General features: G+C 34.6%; 1 protein-coding gene across 8 annotated transcripts in view; it reads left to right on the top strand.

Annotated features, from left to right (window-relative positions):
• fgd6 (FYVE, RhoGEF and PH domain containing 6) overlaps positions 1–19433 on the top strand; it is a 30896-nt gene extending 11463 nt beyond the window's left edge. For 6 of the 8 annotated variants that reach the window (XM_051890040.1, XM_051890039.1, XM_051890036.1 and 3 more), the window contains exons 3-21: positions 1478–1589; positions 2226–2293; positions 2449–2479; positions 4966–5117; positions 5275–5431; positions 7209–7296; positions 8304–8354; positions 9875–9933; positions 10018–10089; positions 10178–10246; positions 10798–10881; positions 10974–11053; positions 11205–11304; positions 12837–12980; positions 13060–13162; positions 13399–13493; positions 13618–13746; positions 17174–17322; positions 17418–19433. In XM_051890040.1, coding sequence (XP_051746000.1) covers positions 1478–1589; positions 2226–2293; positions 2449–2479; positions 4966–5117; positions 5275–5431; positions 7209–7296; positions 8304–8354; positions 9875–9933; positions 10018–10089; positions 10178–10246; positions 10798–10881; positions 10974–11053; positions 11205–11304; positions 12837–12980; positions 13060–13162; positions 13399–13493; positions 13618–13746; positions 17174–17322; positions 17418–17454 — 1780 coding nt within the window. In that variant the 3' untranslated portion in view covers positions 17455–19433. Of the gene's footprint in view, positions 1–1477; positions 1590–2225; positions 2294–2448; positions 2480–4965; positions 5118–5274; positions 5432–7208; positions 7297–8303; positions 8355–9874; positions 9934–10017; positions 10090–10177; positions 10247–10797; positions 10882–10973; positions 11054–11204; positions 11305–12836; positions 12981–13059; positions 13163–13398; positions 13494–13617; positions 13747–17173; positions 17323–17417 lie in introns of those variants that run through there. The other 2 variants (XM_051890037.1, XR_007929655.1) reach the window with 2 other exon arrangements.
• Positions 19434–19542: the final 109 nt, after the last annotated feature.

The raw sequence follows: 19542 nt of genomic DNA on the forward strand, positions 1-19542 counted from the left end.
AATCCTCATTTAGATGATTAAGAATACATTTGAGTTGTGTGAGCTATCACTGTGGTAAAAGTTAATAATTAATTCAGTGATATTCAGATTCGACACATTCCAGCTTCTGAATTTGAGTGCCATTAATAGATAGAGTTAAACTCAAATTTTAAATAACATTCACAGTAATTGCCCAGGCACGACAGAAACTCCAAACTCCTGCCTGTGTATCTCTGTGTGAGAGAGTTTGTGCATTTGAGGGTTTGTCTATGGATGTGTGTGTGTGTGTCTCTTTGCAGAGTGAGTTTATATAAGCTGTAAACAAGAGCAGCTCTGTCCTGCCACAGGAGAAAGAATGAGAGCGAGGGGAACCAGAAAGAGGGCAGAAAGTGTGTGAATGCATGAGCATGCGTGAGAGTTTGCTTGTTCTATCTGGTGCTGGATGCTAAAGGAACAGTTCATCCAAAAATGAAAATTGATTTTTTTTTTTTTCACTCTCACTTCAAAAAACAATTTCTTACGTAGAGTACAAAAAGAGAAATTTGAGGTAAAATAATGTAAGAAAAAAAAAAATCATAAAAGCACCATAAATGTAGTCCTTATTGTGCACTGTATTCCAAGACTTTTAAAGGCATTTGATAACTATGTGTGAGGAACAGACTGAAATTTAAATTCTTATTCAGTGAAAATCCAGCTACAAATAGCAAATCTAATTTGGACCCTGTGCATATTTAAACTTGGCAAATGAAGTTGTGTCATTGCAGGCACATGCAAAAATCACATAATATTATTAATATTAAAATATTATTAAATATTAAAATATATTTATTATATTATATATAGAGAATTGTTTTATTTTATAATTTAATTTATTTTTCATTTTATTTATTTGTGATCCTGGACCACAAAACCAGTTATAGGTCGCACAGGTATATTCGTAGCAATAGCCAACAAAACACTGTATGGGTAAAAATCAGTATTTTTTCTTTTATGCTAAAAATCATGAGGATATTAAGAAAGGTCATGTTCCATGAAGATATTTTGTAAATTTCTTATAAATATATCAAAAATGTATTTGTGTGAGTGGATATGCGTTTCTAAGGACTTCATTTGGACAACTTTAAAGGCGATTTTCTCAATATTTAGATTTTTTTTTTTTTTTTTTTTTTTTGTACTCTGAGATTCCAGATTTTCAAATAGTTGTATCTCAGCCAAATATTGTCCTATCCTAACAAACCACACATCAATGGAGCTTATTTATTCAGCTTTCAGATGATGTATAAATCTCAATTAAAAAAAAAAAAAAAAATCGACCCTTATGACTGGTTTTGTGGTCATTGGTCACATTTATTATTATTATTGCACATATTTAACATATTACTGCCTGTCAATATAAAGGAAAATAGTTTGAAATGTTTATGTGTGTGTATTTTTGTGCATGAATACATGTTTGACTGTATGTACTTTGGACTGAACGTGTGCACTTCCTGTTTGACAGCAGATGTTCTGTGAGTGCTGATCTGTCAGAGGATGGATTGAGCTCTAATGAGGAAGATGGTAACAGCTCCGACTCCAGTAAGGAAGACATGAGCCAATCAAAAGATAAAGAGGTACGCACAAGACAACCTCACAGCAGTCATATGGATTACTTTTTACGATGTCTTTATGAACTTTTTAAAGTTTTAGTGGAATAGACTTTCAGTAGAGGGATAGAAATCTCTCAGGTTTTACTAAAAATATCAAAGATGAATGAAAGTTTTTGGAAGGACATGAGGAAAATCATGAATAATTAATGGCAGAACTTTCATTTTTGGGTGAACTAGCCCTTTAAATACATTGAAAATGTTGTCATTTCAATTCGAAGAGAAAAACTTTAAAAGAATGAGCTCCAATCACTTGTGGATAAATCAGCTTTGGGAAGGTGTGTCCAGCAGACTTTCTGCCTGGAGATAATCCAGAGAGACCCCCAGACACACCCCGATTTAACAAACAGGGGGTGCTTTCAGTCAAACTTTGTCCTTGTGTGTAGACAGTCCTCGATCCAAATAAAGACTTCAGCCTCTCACCAGCCCAAAACAACACACAAACACACTCACGCTCACATTTGTTTTGCTATAAGGCTGTATGTTGTTGGTAATCATGGTTGGATGTAGCGACTATGTAAGTTAATGACACTTTAAACTATATCATAGATTTTAAAATGGTCTAATATTAAAACAGCATTTTAACTTGTGTGTCCTCCTCAGGAGGTAGAGAGAGCAAAGAGGAACAAGGTGGTTCACATTGCAATGGAGATAATGAGCTCAGAGAAAGTGTAAGTACAAACGTCCAATGACATTTGAAAGCATTTTATTATGACATGCCTTCCATTAAGAAGTATTTTAATGCATATTTAATAGACTATATGTACATATTTAGGGGGGAATATTTAGTTGAACTTGTATTTTTATACATTGTTTGTCTTTGCAGATTTGTGGATGTTCTGAAGTTACTTCACATCGTAAGTCATCACTGTTTTCATTGGTTCCAGATTTGAATCAGAGAAAGAATTCTGTTACGCAGGAAGTGTGTCCAGTCATTTGTTTGTGTATTTTATTAATTTCACATGAATGTGTTCTTGAATAGTGTTTGATTCTCACAGTTACAGTAGGATCATAGAGGGAAACACACACACAGACACATTTGTCTGTTTATTTTAAGATTTTAATGAGTGGCTGTGTGCTCTATGCAAGTGTATTTAAGGAAGTGCAAGACTACATACATTCTAAACTGACCATTGATGTTGAAATATTCTGCGTTCAATACTAGTTAACAGTATAATGTTGATTGCCACAAAAAATAATTTCGACTTGTCCCTCAAGCAAAAAACAAAACAAAAAAAACAAAAAACGAATGAACTGTAATGCATTGGATGTCTATGGGGCAAGGCAATTAACAGTGGGACAACTTTTTTCTAGATGGATGAACTTCTGATTTTGAGTTACAGATGTGATTGCAATGGGTGGAGTTTGCGCATGTAAATAGTATTTTGTGGATAGTAGCTCCACACCCCGTTCTGGTAATCTTGCATGAATCATGTGAGAATTACTGTTTATTATTGTTTATCTCAATGTAATGGCCATTATAAGAGCATTGTTCAATACATAGGTCACTGCACTTCAAGTCTGACAGTAATACGAAAAGTAATATTATTCAGTGAATGTCTTACATTTCATGGTGCTTTAAATGGAATAAGGTGGCAAAACTTCAGTGTGCTAAAATTAGACTATTAGTATGTGTGACAAAGCTCAGAATGCTGCAACATGCTAAACCATCTCTAAACTACAGAAGATTGTTGAATGGCGAGATATAAACTCGAAACTGCGAGAAAAAAAATCAGAATGGTGAGATATAAACTCGCAATTGCAAGGAAAAAAGTCAAAATTGCGAGATATAAACTCGAAATTGTGAAAAAAAAGGTCAGAATTGTGAGATATAAACTCGAAATTGCGAGGGGAAAAAAATCAGAATCGCGAGATATAAATTCGCAATTGCAAAGAAAAAGTCAGAAATGCAAGATATAAACTCACAATTGTGAGAAAATAGTCAGAATGGCAAGATATACACTCACAATTGCAAGGAAAAAAGTTAGAATTGCAAGATATAAACTCGAAATTGTAAGAAAAAAAGTCAGAATTGCAAGATATAAACTCGAAATTGCGAGAAAATAGTCAGAATGGCAAGATATACACTCACAATTGCAAGGAAAAAAGTTAGAATTGCAAGATATAAACTCGCAATTGTGAGAAAAAAAGTCAGAATTGTGAGATATAAACTTGAAATTGTGAGAAAATAGTCCATTGTGAGATATAAACTCGCAATTGCAAAGAAAAAGTCAGAATTGCAAGATATAAACTCACAATTGTGAGAAGAAAGCAATTATCTTTTAAATATTTTTATATTCTATTGTGGAAACAAGCTTCCATACTAAACAGAAGTAATATTAGTAGTAGTAAAAGTAGTAATTTCCTGTTTAAATTTTAGTTTGTTTTAGTGATTTTGTTGCATGCTTTTGTCATTTTTGTGTAATTTTTTTTTTTTTAATTTCGAGTTTTAATTTGAGCAATTTTAGTACTTCAACGTAAATTTATTTTAATTCAGTTAGTTGCCAAGGCAACATGTCTAATTTTTAAGTTTCTCATCTAATATTTATATTTTATTTTATTTCAGCATTATTTCAATTAACGAAAACTATTTTTAATAGTTTTAGTTAACAATAATAACAATGGCAAGCAGTTGCCGCTCATAATTTATCCCATTTAAAGCATCATCGCTAAGAAAAAACCAAGATGAATTCCCTAGTCTACTTCAATAGCTAACTAGTTAGAGAACTGTGGTGCATCCTGACCCTGCCTTATTCAGAATGATGCAAAGAATTAGAGCCAAAGTCAAAAAAAGAGTGACAGGAAAGAGACGGCAGAGGAAAGACAAGAGGAAAAGTTTGTCCAGAGAGACTGTGGTAAAGGAATAAGAGATCAACGGACAGAGAGAGTTTTCGGAAAGAAATTACACCCACCCTCCCTTTAACCCACTTGTTTGGCCATGACCCCAAACAGCTGTGCTAAAGACGCATGTGTGTGTGTTTGTGAGAGAAAATGTCCTCTCTACTTCCTGTTAAAGCTGTAGATGGACTGTGCTGTCAGTTTATTCACTTCAGTTTGTTTGTTTTTACTCTGATTGTGTTTGAAAATATGTCGTTGAGTGCTAGTTTATAGCACTGTTAATTTTAGCTAATTATAAAAGATTTATCTCACAAATTTGGAATGGACTATTATTGGCACTGTTTGTGGTTTGATTTAAGTTTTATTGCCAGTAAATAAAGCCATTGTTTGAATTCACGGATGTTAGCGTGTGTTTTTTGCTATTACTCATCTTGTTTAGCTGCCTTTGTTTTGTTACCGTAGCCTAGAATTTTGGCAGTAGCTTACATCTCCATTTTTGTGTCAGGATTTCCGGGATGCTGTTGCCAAAGCGACTCGTGCGAGCGGGAAGCCATTGGTGGAGGAGAAAGTGTTGAATCAAATCTTGTACTATCTGCCCCAACTCTACGAACTTAATAAAGACCTGCTGAAAGAGCTGGAGGAGAGAGTGGCACACTGGTAACACACACACCATATGAAAGTTAAATGTGTTGCAAATGAGTTTCATGTCATTTTTGTGTTCGAGTAGTGTGTACGATTTGTGGCTAGCAGCAGAGAGAGTTCAAATAAGGAAAACTGAACATTTAGTTTCTGGGAATCTCTCTTACTCCTGCAGGTCTGATCATCAGAGGTTGGCTGATATCTTTGTTCAGAAGGGTCCGTATCTGAAGATGTATTCCACCTACATACGAGAGTTTGACCGTAACGTGGCTCTGCTGGACGAACAGTGTCGCAAAAATCCTCCTTTTGCAAGCGTTGTACGTCAGTTTGAGGTAGGAGTGTGTGTGCGTCCATCTTTATAGGACCAAATGTCCATATAATGATATAAAAACATCATCCCCATGATGAAAAGAGATTAATATAGAGAATAACATCTTAATTAAGAAATATTTCATTTTAAACATGTTCTGTAACACTATTTTTTGTATTTATAACAATAATAGAATACGCCACTATGATATAAAAGGGAAGGGGTGTGTGTGTGTGTGTGTGTGAGAGAGAGAGAGAGAGAGAGAGTAGTTTAGTGTTTTAGTAGTTGTTGCATGATTCCACACGTACAGACAATTAAAAACAGCACAAAGGATGAATTTGTTTGCATAAATTTAATGCATAATGTTCTGATAATATTTGTTTTAAAGAGTCAATTTTCAAAAAGTTCAATTAAGATAAACAATTATTAATAAATAATTGTTAATGTCATGTAAAATGCTTGTGGCACAAAATCGTATGTTAATATCGCTTATTTTAATTAATTTTAATGAATAGATATACTTGGTCAATAGGTATTTTCAATTTTTTTATTTCAGCTGTATTTTACTGTTATTATTTTAATTTTAATTATTTGTATTTTAATGTATCGATTTATTACGTTAATATTAATGTTTATAGAACATACACATAATACGCTTTAATAACATTTTATCTTAAAAAATATTTCTGACATTTAATTTACTTTTGAAATTAACTGAAATTACAACATACAGCGTAAGTACAATGTAAAACATACTATTATACCGATTAAATCATTTAATTGATTGTTAAAGGAGTAGTTCACTTTAGAATTAAAATTCTGATAATTTACTCACCCCCATGTCATCCAAGATGTTTATGTCTTTCTTTCTTCAGTCGAAAAGAAATTAAGGTTTTTGAGGAAAACATTCCAGGATTCTTCTCCATATAATGGACTTCAACAGGGTACAACGGGTTGAATGTCCAAATTGTTTCAGTGCAGCTTCAAAGGGCTCTACATAATCCCAGCCGCGGAATAGGGAAACAATCAGTCATTTTCTAAAAAAATAAAAAATAAAAATGATATACTTTTTAACCACAAATGCTTGTCTTGCACTAGCTCTGTGATGCACCACGCATTTTGTAATCACTTTGGAAAGATCACGTGTGACATAGGTGTGTATCGATCCAGTGTCTACAAAGCGAACGTGCAAAGATTAAGTCAAACGGCCTTTCAAAAAAAGGTAAAACAATGATATCGGATGATTTTAAAGTTGGAGGAGAAAATGAGATGGAGTTTTTCGCCCTACTGCGGTACTCCCGCTTTGTCACGCGTGACCTTTCCAACTTGATTACGTAATGCATGGCACATCGCAGAGCAGTGCAAGATGAGCATTTGTGGTTAGAAAGTATATAAATTTTTTTTTTTTAGAAAATGACTGATCGTTTCTCTAGACAAGACCCTTATTCCTCGGCTGGGATCGTGTAGAGCCCTTTGAAGCTGCATTGAAACTCCAATTTGGACCCTCAACCCATTGTACCCCAGTGAAGTCCACTATATGGAGTGAAATCCTGGAATGTTTTCCTCAAAAACCTTAATTTCTTTTCGACTGAAGAAAGAAAGTCATAAACATCTTGGATGACATGGGGGTGAGTAAATTATCAGGAAATTTGAATTCTGAAGTGATCTAATACTTTAAATACTGTATTTAGTGAATGCAGAGTGGATATTTGCACTTTTTTTCAAACAGGGAAAGCCATTATTTTTAAAAATAAATTTGGTAATGCCTCATATTTAAGATTTCACTCTTTCATCCTCAGACGAGTCCTCGCTGTGCTAGTCTTGCTTTGAAGCATTACCTGCTGAAACCAGTGCAGCGGATACCTCAATACCAGCTCCTGCTCACAGGTACACACCCTCACTCCTACACACCCTGGTATTAGGATGCGTTTTCGTCAATCTGATCACAAGTGGACAAGGCTAAATACAGGTGTAAACAGGGTTTAAATCATTTTGAACTTGTCCACTTTTGAGCACTTTCAGAGGAAGTCGAAAACGCATTTGACCGGATTGCTTTTGTAGTGTAGACGCTCGTGTGGTCAAATGTGTTCGAACAGCCACAAAAGACAGTCTACTAAACATTATGGGAAGCGTGCTAGCCAGATTTAAACTGTGTCAGCTGAAGACCCAAGTTTGGTTTGAAGACAAAAAACGTACCAAACACAGTGTTCTCACACCATTTCACAGCGTTCGGCTGGTCTTACAGCCGTCAGAGCAGAAACGAAAGCTGCTGCTCTTCGTATGTTTTTCTGTTGTCTTTGGTTGCGTTCATATTGAAATTGCGCGAGCTTATTTTGTCCATTAGATCGAAAGATCTGAAAAAGCCCATACATTTACCCGCCCATAGACCCTCCCCTTGAAGAAATCAGGACAGAAGTGGTTGAAAGTGGACAAAAGAGACAAATTAAAACACCAGGTGTAAACTGGTATGCGTCTACTTGTGATCCGATCAAACAAAACGCATCTTAATAGCAGGTGTAAACAGGGCCTCAGATGAGTACACACTGCACTCCGCAGCAGAACAGGAGGAAATCAGGCCCATTACAGGAAACCACACACAGCAGATACATCATGGGCACATTTTGGCTACTACACATCAGGTTATGAACTTGTCAGACAATTTCTTTTTTGGTTTTGGCTAAACTTGGCTGAAGCATGACAGTTTGGTTAAAATTTGAAAAAAAGTCTAAGTGAATTTGAATTATGGGTTTTCAGCTCTTCACCCCTTTCATATGTGGGTTGGACAAACTTATGATTAAACTTAATATTAAGCTAATGAAGTAATTTAGGGAATACAGCAAATCTCTCTGGCCAGTTTTGAATCTTTCAATTCATCGTTTACATGTCTCTTTCAGATTATTTGAAGAATCTTCCTGAGGATTCATCTGACTACAAAGACACACAAAGTAAGAGAATACCATTTTCCCTGGTAATGACACACACTAGAGCAGGGAATCATATTACAGTGCTAAGGTGGCACTTTTAGAAAATGACCAGGGGCCAGTAAATAAATTAAATAAAATGACCTGGTAAAATTCGCAGTAACCAACAATTACAGCTAGGACCATTGTCTTAGACATGCCTCATAGTTTTATCACCTCATTCATCAAAATCGTAAGTGCTGGTCAGTTTTTAAAGACCCCTTTCATTTCCCTAAACAATGTAGTTTGTGTGACTGTAAAAATGTGGTTTCTATCAGGTTTCTATACAAGTTCATTCATATTTTTCATTTTTCAAACATCTTTCCGAAAACACTTTCAGTAGACAAAAACTCCATAAAACAGTTTTCAAAGGGTTAGTTCACCCAAAAATGAAAATTGTCATTTATTACTCACCCTCATGTAGTTCTACACCCGTAAGACCTTCGTTCATCTTCAGAACACAAATTAAGATGTTTTTGATGAAATCCGATGGCTCAGCGAGGCCTCTATTGCCAGCAATGTCTCTGAACCTCTCAAGATCCAGAAAGGTACTCAAAACCTATTTAAAACAGTTCATGTGAGTACAGTGGTTCAACCTTAATATTATAAAGTGACGAGAATACTTTTTGTGCACCCCATAAAACAAAATAATGACTTTTCAACAATATCTAGTAATGGGCGATTTCAAAACACTGCTTCAAAGCTTAACGAATCTTTTGTTTTGAATCAGTGATTTGGATCACGTATCAAAATGCCAAACTGCTGAAATGAACATGACTTTGGCGCTCCGAACAATTGATTTGAAACAAATGATTCATTAAGCTTCGAAGCAGTGTTTTGAAATCGGCCATCACTAGATATTGTTGAAAAAATGTTTTTTTTTTTTTTTTGGCTCACAAAAAGTATTCTCATCGATGATGAGGTCTTACGGGTGTAGAATGACATGAGGGTGAGTAATAAATGACATTTTCATTTTTGGGTGAACTAACCCTTTAAAAGTTTCGAGCTGTGAAAATTCTAGGACTTCTATACAGTGCTTTCCATTGTAAAGACTGTATGTCTACCCCTCACAACCTCATTTTCATCCGTGTTAAATTCAATATGGCGTCTAACCTGACTAAGGTCTAAATGATTCCAAAATGTAAATATGTATTTATTTTAAAGTCTGCATGAAATGAAAATTTCTTTTTTCTAAAGGCATGTTATTGACATTTTTCTTTTCTTTTTCAATAATCTGTTTCACTCGAACGTCTGTCACAATACAGAAGAAAAGATCTGTCGCTACTTCCATTTCTTTGACGTTTATATTAAAATAAATCAAGTTCACTATAAATAATCTGTAAATTTAAAAATATATCAAGCTTTTGACTTTATCTGAGATTTTTGCTGCAATATGAAACTTTTATTCTGTTAAATACTTTGCCTATTTTGTTTGTTATGAGTAATATTATGAGTTAAGGAAAAAAATCTTTGAAATGTTTTATTGGTTTGTTTGGTTTACCCAGCTGCCCTTAGTGTGGTGAAAGAAGTGGCAAACCACGCGAACGACATCATGAAGCAAGGGGTAATGCAACAAAAACTCAACCACATCCCTGCATTACAGCCTCATGAATATGAATTATGTCTAACACGCATCTCATTTATTCAGGATAACTTTCAGAAGCTGATGCAGGTTCAGTACAGTCTGAATGGTCATCATGAAATCGTCCAACCTGGCAGGGTAAGAAACTCAAGCACCCATGATTCATTGTGTCTGAGCAGTGTCTCTGTGTTGCTAAACTAACGTACTGTTCTTGTTTCATATGCAGGTTTTCTTAAAGGAGGGCACTCTGATGAAACTCTCCAGGAAGATTATGCAGCCTAGAATGTTCTTCCTGGTGAGAAACTATGGTCAAGTTAAGGCTAAATACTATTAAAATGTTTATTATAAAATGGACAGTGTTATTTTAGTATCATTTATGTAGTTATAGTTTTTACAAATATTTTATTTTTATATTTTCTGTTTTCATTTTAATTTTTAGGCATTTTCTTGTATTCTTTTGTCATTGTTACTTTTTTTTTTCTTTTTTTTTTTTTCAAATATTACTATTTAGGTTTAATTTATTTTTAATTCAGTTTTAGTTTTAGTTCAGTTTTAGTTTTATTAATTTCCAGTTAGTAATTTTAGTGTTTCAACTTATTTGAGTTAGTTAAAAATGTATATTTTCAGTTATGAAATCTGATTGCATGAGTCAAATTTGAGGTAGTAAAAATAAATAAAGAATTTATACACATAACAGTGACCACACACTAATATTGCTATGTGGATTAATACGCCATTTACAATACAGGAAATTACTGCATATGACCGGAAACTGTGGATGGTGCAACTGTTTTTTTTTTTTTTTTTTTTTTGGAAAGCCAGTAAATTTTCTTTCTTTCTCAACAGTTTAATGATATTCTGCTGTACACAACACCTGTTCAGTCTGGCCAGTATAAAGTCAACAGCATGCTCTCTCTGGCCGGCATGAAGGTCAGATATCCACCGTCACAATGCTCTCTTACACATACACACCAACACTGACAGGAGATGTAACGTGCTTGTGTGTCCCACGTCTTTAATAGGTGAGCAAACCCAGTCAGGAGGCCTATCAGAATGAGTTAAACATTGAGAGTGTGGAACGCTCCTTCATACTGTCTGCCAAGTAAGAAACACACACTACATGAAAAAAATAGCGGTAGTGGAATGAATAATTATACATGATAATCATCCTTTGATCACTAGTGCAATAAAAAGGATTCCTGGTACTTATTTTTAATTAAACTGAAATCACTAACTGTAATTGACATTTGCAGTTCAGCCACAGAAAGAGACGAATGGCTTGAAGCCATCGCTAAAGCAATAGATGACTACACTAGAAAGAAAATTTCTTTCTTTTCCAGTCGAAGCCAAGAGGTGGGTGTGTGTGTCTGTGTGTGCGCGCGTTTTTGTAATTTATGAGGACACAAATTTGTAGAATGACATGGGTATTACACTGGTATTATGATGTAAACATGAAATGTGAGTCCTCATATTTAAAATAGCTTTAAAAAACGCAGAATGTTTTCTGTAATAGGTAGGTTTAGGAGTAGGGGTAGTGTAGGGGGATAGAATGTACAGTTTGTACAGTATAAAAACCATTACACCTATGGAATGTCCTCACTTTGATAGCAAAACAAACCTGTGTGTGTGATTGATTCAGGTATTCCCTTTGTTGTGGGGACCAAATTTCGGTCCCTATAAGGAAAACAGCTTATAAATCATATGAAATTGTTTTTGTTATCATTATGTCTATCATTGTGTCCTCATAAAACACACAAAATCAATGTGCATTTGTGTGCTGATTTTAGTTGTGTGTGTGTGTGTTTCATCAAATGGCATTGGCATGATGTGTTTACACCACAAAAAGTGATTTTTGTCTTGTTTTTCAGTATATTTAAACATTCTTTAAACATTCATTTACTTGAGAAGCAAAATGACATAAGAAGTCTAGTTTTTTTAGTCTTTCATAAAAAGAGAAACAATATCTGCCAATGGGGTAAGAAAAATAGTTTTCTAATCAAGTTTAATTTTTCTTAACCTATTGCAGATATTGATTCTTGTTTTAAGCATAAATTCACCTAATTAAAAAAAATATATAATAAATTATAATAAAGTGTGTGTGTGTGTGTGTGTGTATATATATATATATATATATATATATATATATATATCTGTATATTCTCTCTAAGACTTCTTATTTTATTTCATTTTACATCTCAAGTAAAAGTATCTTGATTTAATTTTTTTTATTTTGTTTGTACTGGAAAACAAGACAAAAAGCTGAGAAAGAATAAAACTTTTTGCAGTGATATTTTTGATGCATGATGCCGGTCAAATGGTTCAGCTGTTCGAAAAAGACATAAGCATAAAATATTTATAAAGGTGGCAGCAGAACTATTCGTACCAAGTCTTAATGCCAAATTCTGATAATTCTCAGAAAAAAATGCTTCATACTTGATTGAATTGTTCATTTAAGCAATTAAAATATGACCTTGCCATTAACATAAAATTATGAAATATTCACAAATAATGCACCAGAACTACTCTTGGCAAGGCTGTTCTATCTTTTTATGAAAAAAGTTTGTATACCCGAAATATGCTGTATTAAAAAACAACTTAGTCTTTAACAACGTAAATATCATGAGATATTCACAAACAATGTACCAGAACTATTTACACCATCCAATATCGAAATTTTCAAAAATAAATATTTTTTTTGGCATTCATACTATTAGAAAATCGGCCTGGCTTCCAAATAAAAAAGCAACTGATCTTTACAGTACAATAAAGGAGCTCACATGCATCTATTTTAAATTTTATCATAAATTTTAAATTTTATCATTTTTTTGTCGAAAACTTGTGTGAAAAGACTTTGTCTAATCCATCTGTGGTTTTTCTATGTGTAGTTGGAGGGAATCTCTGATGACGGTCTACCGCTGGGCTCTAAAGCTCCTATCTGGATTCCAGATTTGAGAACGACCATGTGTATGATCTGCACGTGCGAGTTCACGCTCACCTGGAGACGCCACCACTGCCGTGCCTGCGGAAAGGTTCGAAATACGAAAACTTTGTTTCTTTTTATTGAATGAACAAATAGGTCTGACTGATATCTGTTTGTTGTGGCAACAGGTGGTGTGTCAGGCATGTTCGTCCAATAAATACTACCTGGAATACCTGAAGAATCAGCTGGCACGAGTGTGCGACCACTGCTATATCAAACTACAGCACAAGGGTACGAGATTTCTGCTGTCAACTAACCTTCTCGTCTCTTCCTTCATGTTCTCTTCCTTTAACTTTTCTACTAGTAGTGTTGTTTATTTAACATGCTTGTTTTTAGCGGTGTTTGCTCATACTTGACCCTAAGTATAACTTGTGTGGTTGCAAAGACATACCACATATTTTTTCTAATGTGCTGTTATGATGTGCTGTTGTAATGTGCTGTTCTAATGTGATGCTTTTGTCTCTTAGGTGACCAATCCAATGTAACGGTTTCCCCTAGTGGGCGGAGTTCAACATTTGCTTTTTCTAGAAAACAGAAAAAGATCCCTTCTGCCCTCAAAGAGGTGACCTGAAGTTGTACATTACACTTAAATGCAATGACGTGCAGAATTTATGTAACATAATATCTCACTGTAGTGAAGTTTCTCCCACAACGCTGATGTCATTATTAAAATATCTCACTCACAGGTGTCTGCCAACACTGAGAACTCCTCCATGAGTGGATATCTGCAAAGATCCAAAGGCCATAAGAAACCATGGAAGAGGCTGTGGTTTGTCATTAAGAACAAAGTCCTCTACACTTATGCTGCTAGTGAAGTATGCTGCCTTTATTTATGTAATAACTTTTATCCAGTGTTGAGGAAGCTTTATCATTCAGTGGTAACACTGTAGCATAGTTACACTACAAACTATTGACAAAAAGCAGTTAACTATATTGAAGCTACGTAAAAAGACTTTTAACAGAGCATTGTTGGGAAAGCTACTTTGAAACTGTCGTTGACCAAGCTACTAACAAATAGTAGCTAGCTATATTGAAACTATTTAAATGGTACTTTTTTATATATATTTAACCATTATCTGATGCACAAAAAAGTGGATTATTGTGAGTATACGCTAAATGCCACTAATAAAACTAAAAAAGACCTCAAGTGGAAAACATAGTGACAAATGGCAACATTTAAATAATTATGTCACTATAAAAAAAGATGTAAAAATCCACACAGGGACTTTTATCCAGTCTCTGTGAATTATTATTATTATTTTTTTATTTTTTTTAACAGTTCATTTATAAAATCTGTTTGAACAAAATGATTTACTAAAATGAATCAAACTTCTCAATGTCACACTTGGCTGTTTTAAGAATGATTTTATGAACATTTTAAGAATAGTTTTACACACAGAAACTTGCGTAACAATAGCTGTTTCCATCCAAAGGTGCGAATTTGTGCGCAAAATTGGAATATTGCATAAAACATTTGTGAATAAAGTTGTTTCCATCCAGTGAGCTGAAGAGAACAAAATCATCACTTCCTGATAAACTGGTGCTAAATGTGACCCTGGCCAATTTTTTAAATTGAGATTTATGCATAATCTGAAAGCTGAATAAATAAGTTTTCCATTGATGTATGGTTTGTTAGGATAGGACAATATTTGGTCGAACTATTTGAAAATCGGGAATCTGAGGGTGCAAAAAAGTCAAAATATTGAGAAAATCGCCTTTAAAGTTGTCCAGATTAAGTCATTAGCATTGCATATCCACTCACAAAAATACATTTTTGATATATTTACGGTAGGAAATTTATAAAACATCTTCATGAAACATGATCTTTACTTAATATCCTAATGATTTTTGGCATAAAAGAAAAATCGATAATTTTGACTCATACAATGTATTGTTGGCTATCGCTACAAATATACCCGTGTGACTTATGACTGGTTTTGTGGCCAAGGGTCACAAATATCACTAAAAAAAATGGAAGTTGCTGCAATAGGAGAAGCTGCTATATATAATTTTTTTTTTTTTATATTATAAATTACTTGCGCCTCAGAGCGCACAGACGAAACATAATAAAGTTGTCTTGCTTTCGGAGGCAGATGCCTGCTGTTTGGGAACACAGTCGTGTAAGACCGTTCTGAGAGGAAATTATACTGAACCACTTTGACGACAGACTGCTCAGGCATTTAAGAACAACCAAAACAGCATTTCAGATGCTGTGCAACGAGATCGGTCAGCTGGTTTGTCCAGTTATGGCCGTCCCATAGTCAAATGGTGTGTTCAAGTCATGTCGAAAAGAACATATTTACGAGTTGAACGCACATGAACAGCACCACAAAGTCGTAAAATAAGAAGCTCGGGATTTTCTTTAATGCTGCCTTTACATGCCATCGGAAATTTTACAATTCCTACTTCTGAAATCGTGATTTCAAGCTCATCACATTCAACTTTCGAAATGGGAGGGCGTTCATGTGCAATTTTTACTTAGGAAACTCATATTTACGATAATTCCGAGAGCATGTGAAGGCAGCGTAAGCCACGATCTTTACGAGTTGGGGGCGTGTTAGTAAGAAACATGGCGGAATACCACAATATTTAGCGGTGATATTGTCAGGCTTTATTTACAACAAAATAAGTTATTTCTCTGCACAAAATATAGTAGTATTGTAATATAACAATATAATATGTACCGATTAAAGTTTATATTGGCTTCATACATTAATTAAAAACATCAAAAAGCAAAACATGTGCACATTCTTGCACATTCTTTGTCCACATTCATTTTCTATAAGCAAATTTCAAAGACATTGCTATATTTTTGTGTAGTTAATGAAAAGAAGGTACACCGTCATCTTCGCCGAAAGTGACTTGAACACACCTGACATCATAAACACAACTTCCCCCCGGTAAATGCGAACTTCCCAGGAGGACTTGAACGCACCAAAAGTCACAAAGTCATGTCTTTTTTGATGCACATCAAGGAATTTATTCAGTTAATGTGTTTCCATCGTAGTTTATGCGCATGTTTTCTTATCGGATAAAAAGTTTACCCGACTCATTTTTAGCCTTTAATGCGGATTTTGCCGTTTCTTTTAATGCGATATCCTGAAATGTGCATAAAAATAGGTGGATGGAAACATAGCTAATGATTTTATGACAATTACTTAAGAACAGTTTTAAGGCCCATTCACAACAAGAAAGATAACTATAACGATAAAGATATAGTTGTAAATTCATTCTACGTAAATGTAAAAGAATAGCAGAGTCCAAACCACAACTATAACGATGCATTCTAAAAGTTGTAACTTCTTCCTGAGTCTCTCCATCAGTGTCCGACTTTGTTTGAACAATGTAAGGCTGAACACCATTACTGACAATCGTCATTTTGGCTGCGTGAGATTCTCCAGTTTTGTTGTTGAGTGACTGAAGGCAAGCAGTTAAAGCTCCGCCCTCTTCATTTGCATTTAAAGGGACACAAAAAATGGCGTGTTTTTGCTCACACCCAAATAGGGGCAAATTTGACAAGCTATAATAAATGATCTGTGGGGTATTTTGAGCTGAAACTTCACAGACACACTCTGGGGACACCAGAGACTTATATTACATCTTGTAAAAGGGGCATTATAGGTCCCCTTTAAAGAGCTGCAGATGACCTAATAATAAACAGAACGATATCGTTCATTCATTGGTGTGGACCCTGATATAGTTATCGTTCTTGGTATGAACGGGCCTTTACAGTGTGACAAAAAAACATCAATGTAGCACTTGTACACAAATAATCAGGATTTCAATATCCAATTTGAACATAAATTCACACTTTATCATAAGACTAAAAGGACATTAATTTATGTTACGTACACAGTGTCCACAAAACTAGAATCTTCCCATGATTGGCAGTAAAACAATCTACTCTACAAAAAACAACATCGTAAACATTGTTTAATTAAACATTTATTCCTTTACCAAAAACATATACAATCAGCATAGACAGTTTTAAGATGACATTTGAATGACTTTTTTAGTAAAGTTACAGGACTATTTGTTGGGAAAAAAAAAGTTGCTTGTTCTTGGAAAAACTGTTATTTTGAAAACAGCCATTTTTGCAATACTGAAGGCTGTAATTACGTAAATTATTTCCTCTATACTGCTTTTTGCATTTCTTTTTTTTTTGATTCAGTGTCATGAGAATGTGCAGATGTGTATGACATAATAAAAGCTGTCATGTGACGGTGATTGCGTTGTTTTCAGGATGTTGCAGCATTGGAGAGTCAGCCACTGCTGGGCTTTTTCCTCCGCGAGGAGAAGACAGGACCCGCTCAAAAAATGCAGTTTAAACTGTACCATAAAAACACACTCTACTACATCTTCAGAGCAGAGGATATACCCACTGCTCAGAGGTACACCAGAAAAACACATGAACTTCTATAGAGTTTGTTCTATGAATCTAATCAAAGAATCGTTGATTCAAACTAAATCTGTGCTTCTTTTTCAGATGGATCGAAGCGTTTCAAGAGGCCATGATCCTTTGACTGGTCTGGGTTGGATTAAATAGAATAAATAAATGTCGCTGGTCTGGGTCTCTCCAGTGTGTTACACAGGTCTAAGGATGCATAAATCAAAACCCAGTTTGAAGCAAACGATGCTGGTAGATGTAGTTTATGCATTAATCTATCTTAAGCACCTTAATGAAGGCAAAACAACTGGCTGTTTAAACAGACTGCCTCTATCGTACTTCAAAAATATGAAGTATTAATCCATAAATTTGTTCTTAATGTCATTTTTAGGAAACACAGCCTCTCTGTAACAGCTCATTTTGGTGCTCAACATTACCATGAAACCAGCCCACAGAGCATTCAGGGTCAAAACCACCAGGCAGTGACTCGAATTCTTGCCAATGTTAGAACGCTAGATATTTTGAAACGCTCCATTATGATGTCATAGGAACAGTTTGAATCTAATTGCAGGTATTACTTGTTTCCTGATGAGAGTTTAAAAATTTGGTCACTAGTGTGATTCATAGTCAAGTCTGAATGTGCATGAGCAAGTATGACACGAGGAATGTCTGATGCCAGGTCACATCTTTGGCACGATCATGTGGTGCTGTCTGGCATGGTGCATTATGGGAGATTTTGTGATTTCAACTGTGAAAGCTGGGAAAGGCGGCTTAAAATGTTACTCGGCCTTAATCATGAAGCACAAACAGAGTGACTTTATGTATGAATTGTATGTAAAACCATTGTTTTTACAACTGATTTGCGCAGTTTTTACACGAACCGTTTTACGAATGATTGATGCGTTGAACGTGACCATTTGCAGAACGTTTTTTACAAACATTTTAGACATTACATGCGACCATTTACCCAAGCGTGGTTTTACAAACAATTCTTTCATTACCTGCAACAATTTACATAAGAACAGTTTTACGTATGATGCACACGTTGAATGTAACAATATACATTTTTTAAGAATGGTTTTCAAAAACAGTGCGTTACATGTAACTATTTACATAATGATTTTTGAAAGATTCACGCATGAAATGTGAGCATTTACGTAAGAATGTTTTTTACCGAAAGATTGACACATTGCATGCAACAGTTTTTATATGCACATTCTTTTTACAAACAATTTGTGCATTATATGCGACAATTTGCGAACAATTTATACATATTTGTTTTGTTCGATTTTCCTGAAGAGGCCCTTTGTTATTTGATTTTTCAGTTAGCCTGTTACAGTTAGAAAAATGTTTTTAATAATCTTAAACTCTTTTGTAAAAAAGTAGGCATATTGACTGATGTTTTAAACATTATACTGGACAGAACTGGAAGTGTACATATTTTGTAAATGGTAATATAATGCAGGCATATTTAAAATAGTTCAGGATGTTTAATGGCCTACATGAATTATGGGTAGTAAAGACACAGTGCTAGGCTGGCTAACTCAGCACTGTTTTAACTCACTATATAAGACATTATAACACACCGGCTGTGAATACAGAGAGAAAAACTAGTGCTCTTATCAGGGAAAGATATAACACACATTAAATACTCTAATGCACCTTGTTCAGGACACTTTGACAATAGGTATATCCTGATTATATTCTCTGCAGTTTTCACTAAATCCTTCATCAGCTCCAAACACAGAAAGCCACTGATCTTTCACTGTTTGAAGGGTAACCGGTTCAAGAAATGGATTTTTTTGTTTTGTGCTAATATGTTCGATATTGATCACATTTGTGTTTTGAATGTTTACATTTTGTAAGATTGTTTTGGGAAACAGATACACCACTGTTTTTTTTCTTCTCCACTTTAAAGAAAAATATAATTGCTATTCCTGGTCATCTTGGCACTAGTTCACTGTTGTATCCTAAATTTCTAAGGATCTCCAGAAGGTTTTACATCCTGAAGTAATCTGTTAATATCTTGAGGATTTCAAGGGAGTAGGCTATGCCCCAACATAAATGTAAAGTGCAAATAATTGTTTTAATAAATAATGTAATGTAATGAGATAACATGTATGTGTCTCTGGTTAAACTTTGGTTCATAATGACTTGGGTTATGTTTGCTAAATATAAAAGTAGATTACAAACGTAATATACCTATCCATTCAATGCAGTTACA

This window comes from Ctenopharyngodon idella, chromosome 4, assembly GCF_019924925.1.
Source record: "Ctenopharyngodon idella isolate HZGC_01 chromosome 4, HZGC01, whole genome shotgun sequence".
Taxonomy (NCBI): Eukaryota; Metazoa; Chordata; class Actinopteri; order Cypriniformes; family Xenocyprididae; genus Ctenopharyngodon; species Ctenopharyngodon idella.